Genomic DNA, 17,316 nt, shown 5'->3' with positions numbered 1-17,316 from the left:
TTGAGACACCCTGCCAAAGAGATTCCTGATGGCAGGTGATCCATGGGGGTGGTGACCAATTCCAACCTTAAAACCCCTGTAAACACAAGTGCCTCTCTGCACTGAGGGTGACAGCCTGCAATTCCCGGACTTCTCTGAAGTAACTACATGCATGATTCTGTGCTTACCAGGAACTACCTTAGCATGAAAATAAGCCAAAGGTAAAACATGGTGGAAGTACAGATTCATTAAAATCTGTGTCTGTTAACTTGTTTCCTGTGAATGGGTGAAAGTAAGCTTTATCTGTGGTGGGATAATGCTCCTCTGTCCTGCTGCTGTTGATGGAAGTACAGCTGGAGAGGTTTGGTTAGATGGCTCTGTGGTGACAGGGCAGCCTCCTAGTGGGGACGCTGTGTCTGTATTTTTGTGCCGTCATGGCACAGTCCGTTGGCTCACTTCATGTCCATCTGCAGGAGCTTAGAATGCATTAGAATCCAGGGCTGGGACCCAATGTTGCAACTGAATCTCGTCAAGGAGGCAGCAGCGGATGGCAGATTTTGCGTGCAGGCCCTACTTCCTACCAGCTCTGTGGCCCAGGCAAGCCAGTCTCTCTGCTGGCACCTCCATCTCTGAATGGGGATCCATTAGTGCCTGGTGCACGGGAGGTGCTCCAGACTGTTAGCTTGCACCCAGCCAGGACAGTAGCTGCCTGGACTTGGAGTAGACGTTGTGGCTCCTGCCACCTGCCTGACCCTCACCCCACAAGGGGCCTGTGGGGAAGTGGGCCTCTCACCAGACATCTGGTTTTTGGTCTCACACTACAGTTGTTGAATATGTGGTCCTAAGTTTAGAGACTGAGTTCCTGGCAGGGGAGACTGTTTTACTCATAATCTCAAGGATGAGGAAACCTAATAACGTTTCAGAATATGGAAAGGATTTTTTTTTATTGCCCTGGTGAACATCAAGACTGTTTTATGCCCAACCTGCTCTTAAGGAAGTCAGATCCTGCTTAAGGGGTGTGTGGCGTGTGCTTAATAGAGTAGCCCGCTGATAATCCGGGGCCTCGGGATCAAAGCATCTGCCTGCTTGCCTCCCGAGAGGAGGTGGCATCAGCTATGTTGCCCTTATGTGCAGGTACCATCTAAACGAATGGGGAAAGTGACCTTTGTGACCTTGGAGACTAATGCTTGGAACCAAGTGTTGACAGTGCCCCATGCTTCCTCTTGTTTCCATGCATCAATTTGAAAGCCTGGACTAGCTACCAAAAGATGTAGATGAAAGCTCTATAAGGAAAATAAGAAAAATTAAAAAATTTTTAAAAATAAAATAAAAGTGACAAAGAGACAGCTGTTTGTGCAGTCAGTGGCTCATAACCCTTCTGGGAACACAAACTCCTGGGAGAGCCCAGCGGAAACTTCAGACCCTCTTCCCCAGGAATGCACATCCACACTAAGTTGTGCAAACTATTTCAGAGGGCTCATCTATACCTTAGGCAGCTGGGACCCCTCATTTAAGAGCCCACTGACTGGTAATAAAACTAATAAAATCTGGGTTTATACAAAAGATCAGGGAGGGGAGAGAGGACTTTGTAAAGGATTCTTAGGTTTTTGGTAAACTGGGCTTCCCTAGTGCATCATAATTACTTTTATTTAAATTCAGTTAACATAGAATATATTAGTCTAAAAAGTCGAGTTTTGAAAGACAGTGATTCATCAGTTGCATACAACACCCCCTGCTTATTACATCACGTGCGCTCCTTAATGCCCGTTGTCACCCCATCCCCCCACCCCTATCCCCTCCTGCAAACCTTAGTTTGTTTCCTAGAGTTAAGAGTCTGTTATGGTTTGTCTCCCACTCTGATTTCGTCTTGTTTTATTTTTCCCTCTCTTCCCCTATGATTGTTTTGTTTCTTAAATTCTACATGAGTGAAATCGTATAATTGTCTTTCTCTGACTGACTTAATTCGCTTAGCATAATCCCTTATTCATAATTTTAAAATTCGCTTATGTTCCTATTCCCCCCTTCCTCTCCCTGAGTAAAAGGAGTTTTGCCTGTTTCGTCACTGAATGTTTTAGTTCACTGTTCTGTTGGGGGCATTCCTATTGGATGTTGTCCTATACACTGTTAACAGTGGTCCTGGGGACCCATTTAAAGAAGCTAGGCGGGGATCAAGCAACACTGCTCCCCCCTTGAGCGATGTCTCTTCCTCCTCTTCCATGCCAGTGCTTCGGTCTTGGTCCGGTGGAGCTGCAGTGCTTCATCTGGAGGTAAGTGCTTTCCTGGCCAGCCAGCGTGGTCCACGTGCAGTGGGTCTGGGCTTCAGATACGTTGTCGCAGGTTGTGGGGGTCTCATGGTCCCTCGTGATTGTCAGCAGTAGTACTTTTGGTAGGACAGGCGTCAGGGTATCACTGAGGCATTGGTGTCCTTGGTCCCTATGTTGTGTGAGGAAAGGCGCGTAGCTGCTGTCTTTGGTTTTTAGGGTCCCTGCTACTCTTATGAACCTTTGCCCCACACTGGGTTCCCTGGGGGTAGTGGCTTCAAACTATCGCCCCTTTCTTTTTATCTGTTTTATCTATTTGGGTATTGTACAGAATTTCAATTTTATTTAATTTATTTATTTTTAAAGATTTTATTTATTCATGAGAGAGAGACACAGAGAGAGGCAGAGACACAGGCAGAGGGAGAAGCAGGCTCCCTGCAAGGAGCCTGATGTGGGACTTGATCCTGGGTCTCCAGGATCACACCCTGGGCTGTAGGCAGCACTAAACCGCTGCGCCACCAGGGCTGCCCAGAATTTCAGTTTTAAAAAGACCCCTCTGCCCTTAGAAAAATAAATGTTTAAAAAACTTCTGTGTAGGGGATCCCTGGGTGGCTCAGTGGTTTAGCGCCTGCCTTTGGCCCAGGGCGCGATCCTGGATTTCCGGTATCGAGTCCCGCATCGGGCTCCCGGCATGGAGCCTGCTTCTCCCTCTGCCTGTGTCTCTGCCTCTCTCTATCATAAATAAATAAATCTTTAAAAAAATAAAATAAAAAACTTCCGTGTAGTGTGTGTCTGTGTATCTGTACACACAGTGCACACACGCGTACAGTTTTAATAGTAAAGCTAACATTTATGCTTGTAATTCGCAGAATTGCTTTTAAACTCATGACAGATTTGCTTCCTGCCATATTCCTGTAAGTTTTCCTCAAGGTTTAGCCTAAATGGTATATGTAGGATGAAAAAAAGTCCGTGCACAAGCCAACAGCCCTTATTCCCCCTAGGTGGGTTCAGGAGTTTTGGGTCAAACGGAACATTGAGTGTGAAGGTTAAGGACCCCAGTCTCCCAAGCCAGCACTTAGGGGCCAGGGGCCGGTCTGTGTGAGCCTGATTTGAATGGGGTGAGGAGCTGCGTGCTGGGGCTGGGGGAGCAGGGAGGGTGTGCATCTGCGGGGGCAGCAGTGGGCACCCCCGGGAAGATGCCACCTGCACCTGCCACCTGACTATGAGTACCAGTAAAGGTTCGTTTCCTTCTCTTTCTAATGGACTGGGTGTCGTCATTTGAGAAAAGTTTTCTGAGGGCCTTCTGTGGTGGGCTAGCGCGCTGGCTCAGAAAGGTGGTCTACTGGCAGAGTGGCAGGGTCAGTGCCACCGTAAATAGATCTGCAGGGAAGATAGCTGGCTGGTGGGGCTGTTGAGAGGACACGGGAATGAAGCATCAGGTTTGTTATTCAGTGTTTATTAAGTAGATTCAGTCTTATATATGATATACAGATTCAAAAGAAAAAGGATTCCACATACTTATGAAATCAGTGCATTTAGCAAGTAATACCATGGAGATAACAGCTCGATTAACAGCTCATTGGTCTTTTGTTAAGTGAGGGAGAGGGACTTGGCCTGTGCTAGAGTCATTCCACAAACAAAACAGAATTTAGTTGCATCACATAGAGAAGACACATTCTAAGAATTAAAATATTAAGCCACATTTACTGGAAAAAACTCACTATATAGAACACAAATAATTTTTATAGAGCATTGAGGAGGAAGTCCTCACCTGCTTAGAAGAGCCACGTTAAGTTGCATAGGTGCATATCTGTAAAAATATAATTTAGAGATGTAGCCGTTGATTAAGTAATAAAGAGTCACCTTTAAAAGTTGGTGCCATCCACAGTTTGCCTGAAGTGCCATATGCTGGCGGGCTGGAGCCCCCTGCCCCGCTCCGAAGAGCTGCCTCTGGGGGTGGAGGAATGCTGGTACCGTCTGCACTGGAACATCCCAAAACCTCATCTCAGATAAGGTGCTCGCGCTCTCCCCTAAATCCTGGGCGGCTTGACCCTGAAGGTCATGCGAGTCCCCTGACCTCCCCATTGCCAGGCTGCTGGGAGATGCCCACAGGAACTGCCGCAAGGCCCTGCCTGAGTGAGCACCCCATGTCCCTGCAGGTGTGTACCAGCTCCGCTCTGACCCCTGCTCCTGACAGACCACACGACAGAGGCATGTGGGCTGTCTGCTGCACGGAGATGCTTCTGAGCTTAGAAAAGTATTTTTCAGCAAATCTTGAGTTCTACGTGGTGTAGGGTTTTCGTTTTCATTTTTAGGTGGAAACATAGGTAAAAAGAGAGGTTTTTGTTTTGTGGCTTTGCTAAGCAGATGAGCTTACTGAGGTGCACCTTCCTCCTCGAGCGAGTCTTGCAGAACACACGGGGACTGGGGCATCTGTACATGTAAACAGTACACTTTCACTGAGTCCAAAATTAGGAGCAAAAATACAAAGGTTCACATTGGTCTTAGGTAGATACAGGCGAAAAAGGATTGAGCTGTTTAGCTCAGAAACAACAAAAACAAAGTTTCTAAAGCACCACTAAATTATATAAAAATCAGACCATGGACGGATTGAAACTGGTATTCTGGTGAAATACTTTACTATCTTGTAAAAAGTTTTACAAAAAATTACAAATTAAAAGTATCAACCCTCTGAGTTCAAAGCAGCATTTTGAAAATGAACTGGTAGTTAATCCTGTAACCACCCCTGGAGTCGTAAGTGGCCCTTGGGAATAGGGATGGCTGGGTTCCACCTGTTTAAAATCCTTGAAAACCCTGCGAGCCCTCTCCTGTCCCCCTTCCCCTCCACGCTGTCCTTGGGTATCAACTGTACTGGAGGTGACGGTAAATGAATTTCAGACGGGTCACACCATTACTGGTCTACTAGAGGTCTCTCACAAAGACCAAATTCCCGTTCCTCCTGATTCTACTCTTCTGCTGGAATTAGCCCCCTGCAAAGACTCTGGAATTGGTGTGTTCTACTCTGGAGTTGCCTTTTAGTTTAGGGATCCCCAGTGATGAATGTGTACCCTGAGGCCCTCCATAAGAATTTCAAATGAATGGCTGCAGGGCAGGGTGTCGGAAGTTCCCTTTGGGAGAAGGTAGTCCCTGGGGTGAGGGTGAGGGTGGGACAGCAGTGAGCCAGGTCCACCAGCTCTTTGGTGCTCCCCAAGTCAGGAGGAGTGGGGAGGGGTTGAAAGCTGCATCTTTGAAAACAAAAGCAAAACACAACAAGTTCCCTGACTGAACTAGCTAATGGAGTCCTGTTTCCACACAGCGACTTGCTCCTGATTCTGCCGTCACCAGGGTTTCGGGTGTAGCTTCACAGGCAAGGAGTCCACCCAGGTGGGGTCACTGTGACACAATCCACTTGTCCCGGAGGGGCTGCAAGGAGCCCCGGCCCATGTGGCTTTCCTCTCACACCAGTGCGCCTGAGCTCCCACCCCACGCTAAGGCAGGCTGAGATGGTCAGCTCAGAAAAGTGGGACTTCACACTGTGGCTTCTCCTGATCTTTACCTGTAATCTCTTGCGTGTGGGTGGTGGCAGCAGCCCCTCCCAAACCCTCCTCTCTCCTGTCTGTGAGGAAAGCACTGCATCCGTGCCTGGCCTGGGGCCTGCCTCTGGGAGGGGTAATGACAAGCAATTGGTATCAAGAATTCTAAGGCGATTGTCTCTGCCAGTTTTTAAGATTCTCACAAATTGCCTGGGGTAACATTTTGCAAAAGACCTACTGATTACTTTGTAGTATTGTTCACACACAAAAATAAATATTTACACAAGTTGAACCATCCTGTTGTAGCACTGAGCAGGTGGGGGCTGGACTTGTGGATGGCAGCGGTGGGGTGACAGGCCTTGGGCACGGGAGCTTGTGCTGTGCTAAGGGGGAGTCTTGGGTGTCCTGGCCCTGACCGGAGGCCTGGAGATTGGTCAGATGGAAGGCAGAGGTGGTGTGGCTTGGTGGGGTATTGGAGGCCACTTGAGAGAGGAAAAGACCACCCCCAACTACTTAGGGGCTGGAAGTAAGCACGAGGTGCGGCACCCTACCTTTCAGAGCTCTGGCTCCAGGGCCCGCAGATGGGGCGTGGATGGAGGCGGGGTGGGGCATCCGCAGGAGCCCCTCCCAGGCCCTCCTGAGGGTGGTGCGGGAGGCAGGAAGCTGCAGAAAGCTGGTTTGGGAGGGGTACCTGCTCTGGGGCCGAGTGGCCGTGGCTGTCCTAGGATCCACGCAGCCCGGGCTCCCCTGGGGCCTCTTTGCTCTGAGGGAGGAAAGGCAACAGAGGGCTTCTGCCAGCATGGGGCAGGGGCGGGCAGCAGAGAGCTGCTGCCATGGCTACGGAGTGTTGCATGGAGAGGCCCCGTGGGCCTTCTGAGGTCTGGGTGAATCCCTGGTTTTAGCAGCACTGGTAGGTATTGCACTGAGCAAGAGGAAGTGCCTATTGGGGAGGAAGGAAACCAGGCCAGCCTTTTCTTTTTGCCCTTTTTCACACTCCAGGGATTATAGGTTTCTTCAGGACTGGCCCCTCCAGAAGGGCAGGTCCTAGCAGAGCCCAAGTGGCTTCTCCACTTCTACTGAAGGTCCCTTTACTCCAACCACAGGGGGCAGGGGACAGGAGCTGCAGTCCCACCAGGGGCTCACAGCTGCTTTTCCTATTTGGTGGCTGCCCGACAGCTGGGGGCCCTTCCCGGCAGGCATCTGAGGGCCCTGGGCCTGTGTGGAGAGGTGTTCAGACCAGGCTCCGGGGGGGGGGGGGGCAGGTGAGGGCAAGGGCCCCGAGGACCAGCTGCTGTCCCCTGGCACTGTGTCCTGGTAAGCAGCCAGGAGGGCCGGGGCCAGGGCGCCGAGCCGCTGCTCGTGAGGGTCAGAGCCCTCTGGGCTCCAGCTCCTGGCCAGCCCTCTGGACTTACCTCCCAGGCAGACACACTGTGTGGGGGAGTCGGGAGATAGTCATTCAGAACGGGCTCAGGGCACATCTTGGGAAAAGCCCACGCTGGAGTGTGAGGTAGAAGACAGGTGGCCGTGTGACTCGGGCTTCTGTGGAATGGGGGTGGGGGAGCCATTTTTGTTTGTCTTTGCTTTGCATTGGGTGTGGGTGAGGTCCTCCGGCGCGGCGGTGCTGGGCGCTGGGAAGGGCGGCCAGGCCGCGCCCGCCCCACCGCACCCCGCCCTGCCGGCCCCCAGCCCGCGCCAGTGTAGTGATATGGAATGTTAGGTCACAGGGATACATCCTTCTGATCAGACAGACACAGACTGGCAATCTGTACAAACACAAAATCCATTTTCAGAAAAATAAATTACTAAGGGGAGAGGAAGAAAGGGTCCACTTTGTTTTTCTCAATAAATATGCAATTCTGCTCACCTAAGACTTGAAAGGTAATTATCTGGGGGTGGGATTCTAACATCAGGGTCCACGAAGATGATTCTAAATAGAGCTGCGTCCCCAGCGCCTCTCGTCAGGCGTCCCCAGCGCCTCGTCAGGGGAGCCCCAGCCCTTCCAAAGCTGCCCCATTGGCCTCTTCCAAGCAGGTCAGAGCACCCGTGTGGTGAGATTCCAAAAAAAAAAAGTGTCCTTGTGCCCAAAGTCGCAGGTGCTTGGCGTGTGGCTAGAAACAGCTCTCTTGGATCCCACCTTGTTCAGAAAACAAAATGTACCAAGTGGTGAGGCAGGAAGCCGGGCAGGGACAGCCTCCTTCCCTAGAGTAGTGCGCTCCGGGTGCCGCGGCGTCAGTTCTGCTGCAAAATGAGGTTTTCTAGTTCGTCCGCGGAGCGTAGCAGGAAGGCAGCAGACTCTCGGTAGCCAGCGATGAGCTGCCGCACAGCACTGATCTCCGTGGGGCTGAGCTGGGCGGCGGGCATGGTCCTGCTGGTGCTGTTGCTGGAGGGCGTCGGTGTGGGTGTGCTGGAGGCCGTGCTGGCCCCGCCTTTCATGCTGAGGTCGGTGGGCCCTGCGGAGGGAAGAGCGCAGGTGAGGAGGGGAGCTGACACCTCCCGTGGCATCTGGGAGGTGCCATCGCCCTGGGCGTCGTCTGGGGGCGCTGGGGCCTCTTGGCGGCGGTAGTCCTAGCACCTAGGATGGGGTCTGGTACCAGCAGGTGAGACACGGGGTTCTCTATTAACCCCTGCAAGGAAGGGGGCCTTATTGTCGGCAGGTGGAAGCTGTGGAGGCCTGGAGGCCAGGGGCGAACGTGTGCGCGCTTCTTCCTTTGGGACAGGGTGGCACATGGCAAGGGCACAGGCTTTGGCCAGAGTGGGGTTCTGCCTCCAGCTCTGGGGCCCTGCTCATACGTCTGCTGCTTTCTGAGGACTGTTAGGTAGGCAGCAGTCCCCTAGCAGGCACACATCCCAGCCCTGGTGGCCAGGTGAGGAGGCCGCACCTCCCTGACTCACCTCGCGGTGGTAAAACAGAGCTTCAAAGGGGAGATGGTGATAGCCGAGAGGAAGCGTGGTCCCGACCATAAGAAGGGCTGCCGGTGTCTGTGCCCTACGTACAGCCACATGCTCTTTGTCCTCTGACAGGGCGACTGTCCAGGGAGAGGGTATTCAAGACGCTGCAAGTAAGCAGGCACCTGACACCCTGAGAGGCATGAGTGTGTGGAAAGCCCTGGAGCCCAGAGTGAAGGCACAGGAGACCAGGAAAAGAAACACCTGCGTGTGTGCCCAGACAAGGGAGGGGCTTCTGTCCAGGTGGAGAAGAAAGGCCAGGTGTCCTGCCTGACTGTGGGAGGGGTTGGGGCTAGGCCAGCCGGATGGTGACCATGCCCTGCAGGGGAGGGGCTGGAAGTGCCATGTGGAAGAAGGTGCTGTGGGTGCTAAGCCTGTTTCCGATGAGCCACAGCACCCAGAACCCCCCCTTCTTCTGAGTGAGGGGAAGGTGCACGAGGGTCGGAGTGGTCAGGACAGGACTGCGGAGGGCAGTCTGGAGAAGTTCCCTTTGCCCTCAGAATGGTGGCAGCAAAAAAGGAGCCTCTGAAGTCTTTTGAAACATCCTAGGTGTGTGTGGTGGGGGACCACCAGGCCCCGTGTCCTCTTTGCCTTTCCCAGGCCCCTCCACGAGTGCATTGCGGGCTTTGCAATCAGGCTCGCCTGAATTCAGGGCCTACTCCGCCACTCCACAGGCAAGTGTCAACAGCCCTGAGCCTTGGAACAGGAGGAGGCTGCTGGGGGCACGGAGCCATGCCTGTGAAATCCTCAGCACGGCCAGGCACTGCTGGGCCCACTGGGAACGGGCTTCCAGACAGGTTTGGGGCTTTATCAATGGGCTCCCAGGAGACATGGAGGCTCCTGGAATTTGAAACACGTTCTTTTGAGGTGTTAAGCCAGCAAACAGCCAAAGAAGAGCATATCTGGGGGTGTGGGGCTGGAGCGTTCTCCAGGAGGCTGTCTCCCCACACTGGGCTGTCTCACCCTGGTGGGCAGGCACGGGGGGCTGTCTGTGGTTGTCAGCCAGCTCCCCACGACTCCAGCAGCCAGCGCCACTCATCACTGCACCTACAGGGGAGCTACTGGGGCATTCTTCATGCTGCTACACCCAGAGAGATGGGCAAGCTCCAGGCACTGGAGACCCCTAGGCTCGAAGGAACACGCCAGGAGGAACTGCGGAAACTGGATTGCTGCTCAAGGGAGCTGGTGCAGCCCACAACTGGGGAAGGAGGGTGGAGTCTGACACAGGCCCATCTGTCCCAGGGGCTGTTTCCTCTCTAACCAGAGCACGTGGACTTCAAGGAGGAGGTCCTTGGAATTGAAAATCAAGGGAGAAGCAGCTAAGTCTGTTAAGATAAAATGCAGGACAAAGGAGCAGGGTTGTGACTTGGCTGGAAACAGCAGCCAAGCCGGTGGTGGACTTCCCTCTTGGTGGCCAAGGGTCTATGGGGACGGGCCAGGAGTACCTCTGTTAACTCCTAGATGCTGTGGGGGCTGGCCCCGGGGTGGGGACGGTGCCTCCCAGTCCCCTCCAGAGAATGTGTGGTGACAGCAGAGGAAGGGCCGCAGGTGCTGTGACCTGGCCCTGGGGTTCCTCTCTCTCCCATCCCCAAGCCTTGTCCCCTGCATCCCTGTGCTCACAGCTGTTCTTCTGTGGCTGTCAGATGGTGGCCAGGGCCTGGACGGGAGACTGTCCCTATCTCCTGCAGCCAGTCTGCTCTGGAGCCACCCTCCCACGGGCTCTCATGCTGACATTCAGGTGGAGTTGCTACAGGGGCAAGAGAGGGTCCGAGTTGTCCAGCACCCCAGGAAAGAAAGGCCAAGCCGATTCTACCAAAGCTCAGTTGCACCTCCCAATGACAACCTGATGAGCACAGCGAGAAGCAAGGAGCCACTCATGGAGTGGCTCTGCGGAGGCACTGGCATGACTGAAGAAAGATGGCTGCAAGGGCCGCCAGCTGCCATGGAGGGCAGCAGGGCTGGGACAGCTGCCCGTGGTCATTCTCCAGCTACTGGACTCCAAGCCAGGGCTCCCAGCACCTGTGCTGCCCTGGGCTGGGAGCTAACTGAGCACGTGTCTTTCTCAGGGACCTCTCCACCCACCTCTAAGGAAGCGGGGTGCTTACAAAAAGGAACAGAACCCCTGGGAAGCACAGGGGCAGAGCCAGATGCCTCCCTCCCAGGAAGAGGGGCTGCTGCTGGAGCCTCTCTGGCAGGTACGAATGGGACCCAGGGGCTGTAGCCATGCTGCAGCCAGGCCATGCTGTGTGGCACTAGGTGGGGGCTTGTCACCATTGCCCACAGCCTGGGAAGGACGCGGGGGCCTTTGGCTCGCCATGTCTAAGGGTCCTGACCTCACTGCCTTGGAACCTGTCTTCAGATACTCAGCAGGGCGGTCAGATGGCTCTTCCTTCTGGAAGGAAAGCAGCCCTTCTGGGACAGCAGTACCACCTCTCACTGCAGCTGGCTGCTCCGGCCTCAGCTTCAGGGATTAAGGCCAGGCAGCCTCTTATTTTAGGTTAAGAGGCATTAGGAAGGGATGAGAAATTAAGCCCAGGCAGGAGTCTTCCAGGGACTTGCACACACTTCATGGTGGTAGGGCAAGGTGAGCAGAGGGGGTGTCGGGCTCTCTGCCAGGGGCAGAACCAGCCCCTCCCTTGCTGCCTGGGTACAGCGAGGGGGCCCCTGCAGCCAAAGACAGGGCTTGAGAGGAACTCTTAGGCACGCTGGCTGAGACTTTGAACCAGAGTTTCCTGGCCTGTGGGTGGCACCCTCCTCTAATCTATTCAACTTGGGGTCACCCTCAGCTCTCCTCCTCACCCCTTTGCCTCTGCAGGACCCTCAGTGCACACGGCTTCTGCCTCCTGCCCTTCCAGAACCGATCTCACCACAGGGCAGGCAGTGCATAGTTCACAGCCCTCTGCTTAAAACCGATCGGTCGCTCCCACTGTACACACACAGCAAAATCCAAGTGTCCTGTCCCAAAAGCCCTGAGGTCACCCCCACCCACTCCCTGCCCATTCCCCAAGGCCACCAAGCTGCTCTCCACCAGCAGAGCCTGCTCTTTCCCTGCTGCCTCCCCCACCCACCCTCCCTGGGATCTATGGGGCCCAAGGTGAATGGGTCTGAGGTCCTCACTCTGGTTCCCACTCAGGGCAGCCCCTGACACCACAGGGAGGTCTGCATCTTTTCAGGGACTGTTCCCCAACCACTGGGCCATATCTTGTCTGCATCAGAGGCACCCGGGACGTACTGCGGGGAGCACCTAAGGAATTACCAGCTTCAGGGGGTAGTGAAGGGGGCCAGACAGTTAACCATCACTCCGGGTGACCTATATAGGGCTCCGTAGTGCAGGGACACAGGCTGAGGCCTGGAGAAGGCAGTGACCTGCCCAGAGCCACTCAGCCAGCTCCCCAGGACGCAGCAAAAAGCAGGCCGTGCCAGGACTAGATGCTGGCTCTGCCGTCAACTCCGAGGGACCATGTCACCGCGCCTTGGTCGTCACAGGTAAGGCAGGAGTGTGGAGAGGATTCGACCCACGTAGAGCAGGGCTTGGCTCATGGTGGTCCTCGGGGAGCGGAAGCAGGGATAGGCCCCACAGTGTATCCAGCGAAGCACTGGAGCAAGCCTCCCTGGAGGCAAGAAAGGACGGGGCAGCTTTTTGTTTTAACCAGCCCGTTTTTCTCACCTTCCAATCTAAGGACCGCCTGAGACTGAAATGGGGAAGGTCCCCTGTGCCATGAGGGAGGCACCTTCCCTGCGGGCTTCTGCTTCCCGGCCTGCCTGGCTCCGTTCCCTGAGGCTGCGATCCACATGGACCTGGGTTCTGGTCAGGAAGCCAGGGAGCCTGGGTCCCCCGCACTCACCATTACTGTGATTTCCTGTTTGGAGGGAGGCAGGGGGCTGCAGGTTGCTGCCCAAGGCCCCGTAACCGCGGTAACTGTAGTTGAGACCACCGTTGACGTACACGGGGTCCTGGGAGTAGGAGGAGGCTGGCAGTGAGTAGGTGGAGTGGGTGATGGCTGCGGAGTCCCGAGAGTGCTGCTTGTCCAGGGCGATGGGCTCATCCTACAGAGAGGGGAGGAAAGCGCTAGGGGACCCGAGGGGTGGCAGGCACTGACCCTCGTCCTTGGGACCCAGTGCTGTGGCCTGTGGGACTCTGCTCACGTCTCTGTGGGCCAGATTTGATCTGCTCCTGCCTAGCTGAGAACCCTCTGGGAGGGCAGACTCCCTAGGTGTGCCGGGCCTTGGTGCTGGACTTTGCACATCTGCCCTGCTGCGGCTCTCTCTGCTCTGAGGACCGCCCCCGCCCCGCCCACCCCTGATGCCCAGGGCTGCTGGGGAGCACGCACCTGGGAGGACTGGTAGATCTCCAGGCGCATCCTTTTGGCTGCTTTTCTTGTCTCGCTCTCGCAGGCAGCTGCCAGGATGTTTTCTGCCATGGCCGAGGTCAGGTGGGGAGGCGTGGGTCTGGTCTGGAGGCAGAGCGGGGACGGAGCCATGTTGGGGCTTACCCAGACCCTGCCCCGGAGGTGGCAGGCACAGGGCTGGGGTGTGGGCCCCGGGCCATGATTTCTGGAGCCGTATAACCTTTCTGGGCCCTCTCCAGCCCCAGCCCCCTCCTCTGTGAGTCTGGGAATGCAGTGCCTGCTTCCAGGGATACTGGAGAGGGAATGGTCTGGCCGGAGCACCGAGGAGCCCCAGGGGTGTGGCTGGAGGCCAGTGGTGGTGCAGAGGGGACAGGGACGGGAGGAGGGGCTCACCATCTCCATGCCGTTTTTCTTCATGCGCCGGCAGGACTTGAGGTACGTGCGGATACGCTTGCGAGCCCGCTCCTGGAACTCGGGAAACTGCCGGCTGCAGGACTCAATGATGGCCTGGATCTTCTCCTTGGGCTGCTTGGAGATGGGCACCATGCGGTCCAAGTTCTCGTCCACAAAGAGCCGCACAAACATCTGCGGGACACACAGGCCGTGGGGAAGGCTGGCCCTGGCCATAGCTCCCGCCCCCGACCCAACCTGGCTCTCGCTGGCGCTCACGTTGAAGGCCTTGAGGCGCTCGGGGTCCATGCCCTCAGAGTCGTTCATCTTGTCATTGTCCTCGTGGTCATCATGGTCGTCATCATCGTCATCTGCTGTGGGGGCCCGGCCCACCGTCAGGTCCTCAGGGCAGCCACTGACCTCAGTCTTGATGGAATCATAGCTCCCAGAGCTGTAAGGGGGCGACTGAGAAGGGGCGAGGGCCAGAGGGTCAGAGCAGGCCTGCTCTTGGTCTCTGATGGCCATAGTGAGCTTGGGGACCGGGACGGTGAGCCAGCCACAATTTCAAGGTCCGGCACCACCTCCCCTCCCTGCTCCCTTCTATGAATTGGAGGCACCAGTGTTGCCACCCCTCCCTGGCGGCTGTAGGCAGGACCGCCTGCCTGCCACGGTGTAAGTGCAGCCTTGGGCCCCGGAGGCACTGAGCAGAGGTGTCAGTGCTTTACTCAGCAGTGGTGCCCATGCAGGGCCCTGCCGCCACATCGTGCGAGGGACAGGTGGGTGCAGGCTGGGTTCCCGCCACTAGCCACAGCCTCTTCTGGTTCTGGCTTTGGGGTTTTCCTCCCTGATCTCAGGGGGCTGCAACCCTGAGCTGGCAACTGAGCTGTCACGCAGGCGGCAAGTGTGCTGTCTGTCAGGAGGAGGAACAGATGGGCTGGGAGAGGGAACCAGCCAAGGCGACAGGTCCATTAGGCAAAGTGCATTCCCGAAGCTGCCAGGCTGGGGTTCTCCTGTCTGCTGCCACCCCCAAGGAGACACTGTGAGCCCCCATGCAGAGGGTGTATGTAGAAAGGGGGAGTGGGGGCAGCCCAGGTAGCTCAGCGGTTTAGCGCCGCCTTCAGCCCAGGGCATGATCTTGAAGACCTGGGATGGAGTCCCATGTCGGGCTCCCTGCATGGAGCCTGCTTCTCCTTCTGCCTGTCTCTCTGCTTCTCTTTCTCTCTGTGTCTCTCATGAATAAATAAATAAAATCTTAAAAAAAAAAAAAAAAAAAGGAAGGGGGAGTGGGAACCAGGCCCAGCTCACCAGGCAGTCACCCTATCCTACGGCAAAGAAGGGACCTGTGGTCTCTTCCCACCACAGGAACTCCTCCCAGAATAAGCCTCTTCTTGGGATCCCAGCTCTTGCTGAAGAACAAACAGATGAAGATGGACACTGGCCGGCACCCAGTCCTGCAGCGGCTGCCACCACCAGGCTTCCTGTGACCTGCCCACAGGGATCGGCCCTCCCAGGGCTTCTGGCCCAGTGCCCAGCTCTTGACCCTTATACAGACTTTACAAGGAGCAGAGACACCTAGGTCCTCCGGCCTCCTGCTGGGTCATGTCAGACTTGTGGTGGAGAGTCAAAACACCTCCTAGGCCCTGGGCAAGTCACATTCCCAGGCCGCTCCTTAGCCAAGTCCTATGCCAGGGCCAGAGGAGATGGAGATAGAAACCGCAAGACACAAGCTGCCGGTGGCACTGACGCTCCCATCTCCCTTCTTTGGCCCACATACGTGGCCTGAGGTCATGATGGTGGACTCTCCCTCTGCAGCTCTATCTGCTCAGTGCAGGGAGCCTGCCTCTTGGACTTGGAGGGGGAAGACCATGCTCTGGCCAGCACCTGCTCTGTGGCCTGGGCTCAGACACAGTGACAGCTGAACACCCCCTCATCGGTACAGAACTTTCCCATGAGACAGGCCATCAGAGGCCAGCCTGGCACCCACCCCACACCCTGTGCAGAAGAGGCCCAGGGAGGGAAAGGTACAACCATGTACCTGTGTAGAGGTACATGGTTGGAGGCTGGGGTGTAGGGCTCCGAGAAGTCACCTCTGGCCCCCCAGCCCTGGCAGGAGAAAACTCTCCCAAGAGCGTTCATGTGCTCAATGCAGCGCTGCACCACCGCGGGAAACCTTAGTGGCCAGAGGCAGCTTGTAGAAGGGCGAGGGGGCCCCGGGAAGCAGGGAGGAGTGTCCAGTGGTGGGGGCACGTGCATCGGCCACCCTTCTCCCAGGCCCACCCTGCATCAGCCTGATCTACTGGGTTGCAAACATCCACATCCCTGGGGCTCCAAAGGCCTTGTTCCTTCTCTGCATCTGTAAAAGGGGACAGCATGCAACGTAGCGGGGGGAGGGCCTCAGTGCTGACTGTGGTCCCTTGCTGCTGTAACGTGCAGCAGACTGTTCTGGGGGTAGGGGAATAGGCCACACATCACCTCCACTAAGGCCGGGGCCCAGCGCTCTTCACAGATGGTGACAGCGGCTCTGAGAAGGGAAGGCCTTGACTGAGGCCACACACTGTGTGAGCTCTCGGCCGGAGCCTCCACAGCCAGGGCCTCTGTGCTGACCTGGGGTCACAGTGCTGGGCGCATGTGATTTCACGTCAGCCTCGCACAACCCTGACAGGTACAGGAAGAAGGAGACTTGCGGCTCAGGGGGTCCACAGCCCCACACACCTCAGGGGTGGTCTTCACCCCGTACTTGACGCGACTCCGCAGTCCATCGGTGCCGCAGCTGTCTGAGGGGTAGGAGGGCGTGCTGAGCGCCGTGCCCGGCGGGAGCTTGTCGCACAGGTTGATGGGCTGATCTTCGGAGGTGGCGGTGAAGTCCATGGGGGCCACAGCACCGTTGCCATTCATCTCGGGGAAGGCGGGGTCGCCCTGCGTGCTGCTCGATGTGGATGGGTTCAGGGTGGAAGAGCCATTGCCGCTGCCACTCTCAGAGGAGGAGTCATCTGGAACAAGAGGCCTGGGTGTGAGGCTCCACCCCAGCACCTACTGACCCTACAAGCCCCCTGGGGTATCATGGCCACACCAGTCACAAGGAATACTTGCCTGTCGTCCTCACAAGCATCTCTGGGCAGGAGATGAGCATGGCTGTCCCCTTGAGGGGCTCCAAGAGGTGAGCTCTGCCCCTACCTGACGTAAGGGCAGGGTCCCTCCACCAGAAAACAGACCATCAGGAGTACAGTGTGCCAGGCATGGTGGCCCCCTGCACTCCAAGCCCACGGCACCACATCAAGGGCTCAGGGGAGGCTTTGGGGAGTGAGTGGCTGCAAGCTCAAGTCCGACAAGCCTGCTGCATGCCAGAGGTCCTCGGACACCCCAGAGGCCACTAGGGGCTTGACTAGCAGCCCCCTCTTCCTCTCACTCACCTCTGCCTTACCCCTTCACACCCTCTCCCCACAGCAGGCTCTCAACTTCCTCCATCCGCCTAAGGAGAACCTGGCTAATGCATTAGCCCTGCTGTGACACCCCCGCCCCACTCCTTCCTGCACGCAGGCCCAGCCTTGTCGTGGCAGCTGACCCCGGACAGCGTGGCCCCACAGCTGCCTCCTGTGTCAGGTCACCCAGAGCCCGGGCTGCGGGGTCTGAGGTCTGCACTCCCTGTACCTCAACGGGCCATCCCTGCTTTCCAGAGGTGACAGCCCTACAAAGCTCTGCTGAGGGCGCCCCCTGCTGCGGAGAGCACAACACTGCGGGGGTGGGGGTGGGGGTGGGGTTGGGGGTGGGGGGGCGGAACTTGAACGGAGGGGCTAGACTTTCTCAGATCGAAGTCCCGGCCCCTCTCCCCAATCCAGGCCCGGCCTCCTGCCCAACCAG

The 17,316-nt window shown here is 56.3% G+C and overlaps 1 protein-coding gene across 3 annotated transcripts in view; it reads right to left on the bottom strand.

The window, feature by feature from the left end:
- Positions 1-3,675: 3,675 nt before the first annotated feature.
- Positions 3,676-17,316, bottom strand: part of NOL4L (nucleolar protein 4 like) — a 130,686-nt gene continuing 117,045 nt past the window's right edge. For 2 of the 3 annotated variants that reach the window (XM_055307554.1, XM_055307564.1), the window contains 6 exons: positions 16,171-16,448; positions 13,738-13,923; positions 13,462-13,653; positions 13,051-13,173; positions 12,565-12,766; positions 3,676-8,223 (listed from right to left, as the gene is read on the bottom strand). In XM_055307554.1, the coding sequence (XP_055163529.1) occupies positions 8,003-8,223; positions 12,565-12,766; positions 13,051-13,173; positions 13,462-13,653; positions 13,738-13,923; positions 16,171-16,448 (1,202 nt within the window). In that variant the 3' untranslated portion in view covers positions 3,676-8,002. The remainder of the gene's footprint in view (positions 8,224-12,564; positions 12,767-13,050; positions 13,174-13,461; positions 13,654-13,737; positions 13,924-16,170; positions 16,449-17,316) is intronic. The other variant, XR_008662092.1, reaches the window with a different exon arrangement.

The sequence above is a fragment of the Nyctereutes procyonoides genome, unplaced genomic scaffold (genome assembly GCF_905146905.1).
Source record: "Nyctereutes procyonoides isolate TBG_1078 unplaced genomic scaffold, NYPRO_anot_genome, whole genome shotgun sequence".
Classification (NCBI taxonomy): domain Eukaryota; kingdom Metazoa; phylum Chordata; class Mammalia; order Carnivora; family Canidae; genus Nyctereutes; species Nyctereutes procyonoides.
Note: the sequence above shows the minus strand (reverse complement) of the source record. Positions and strands in the feature narration are given on the sequence as shown.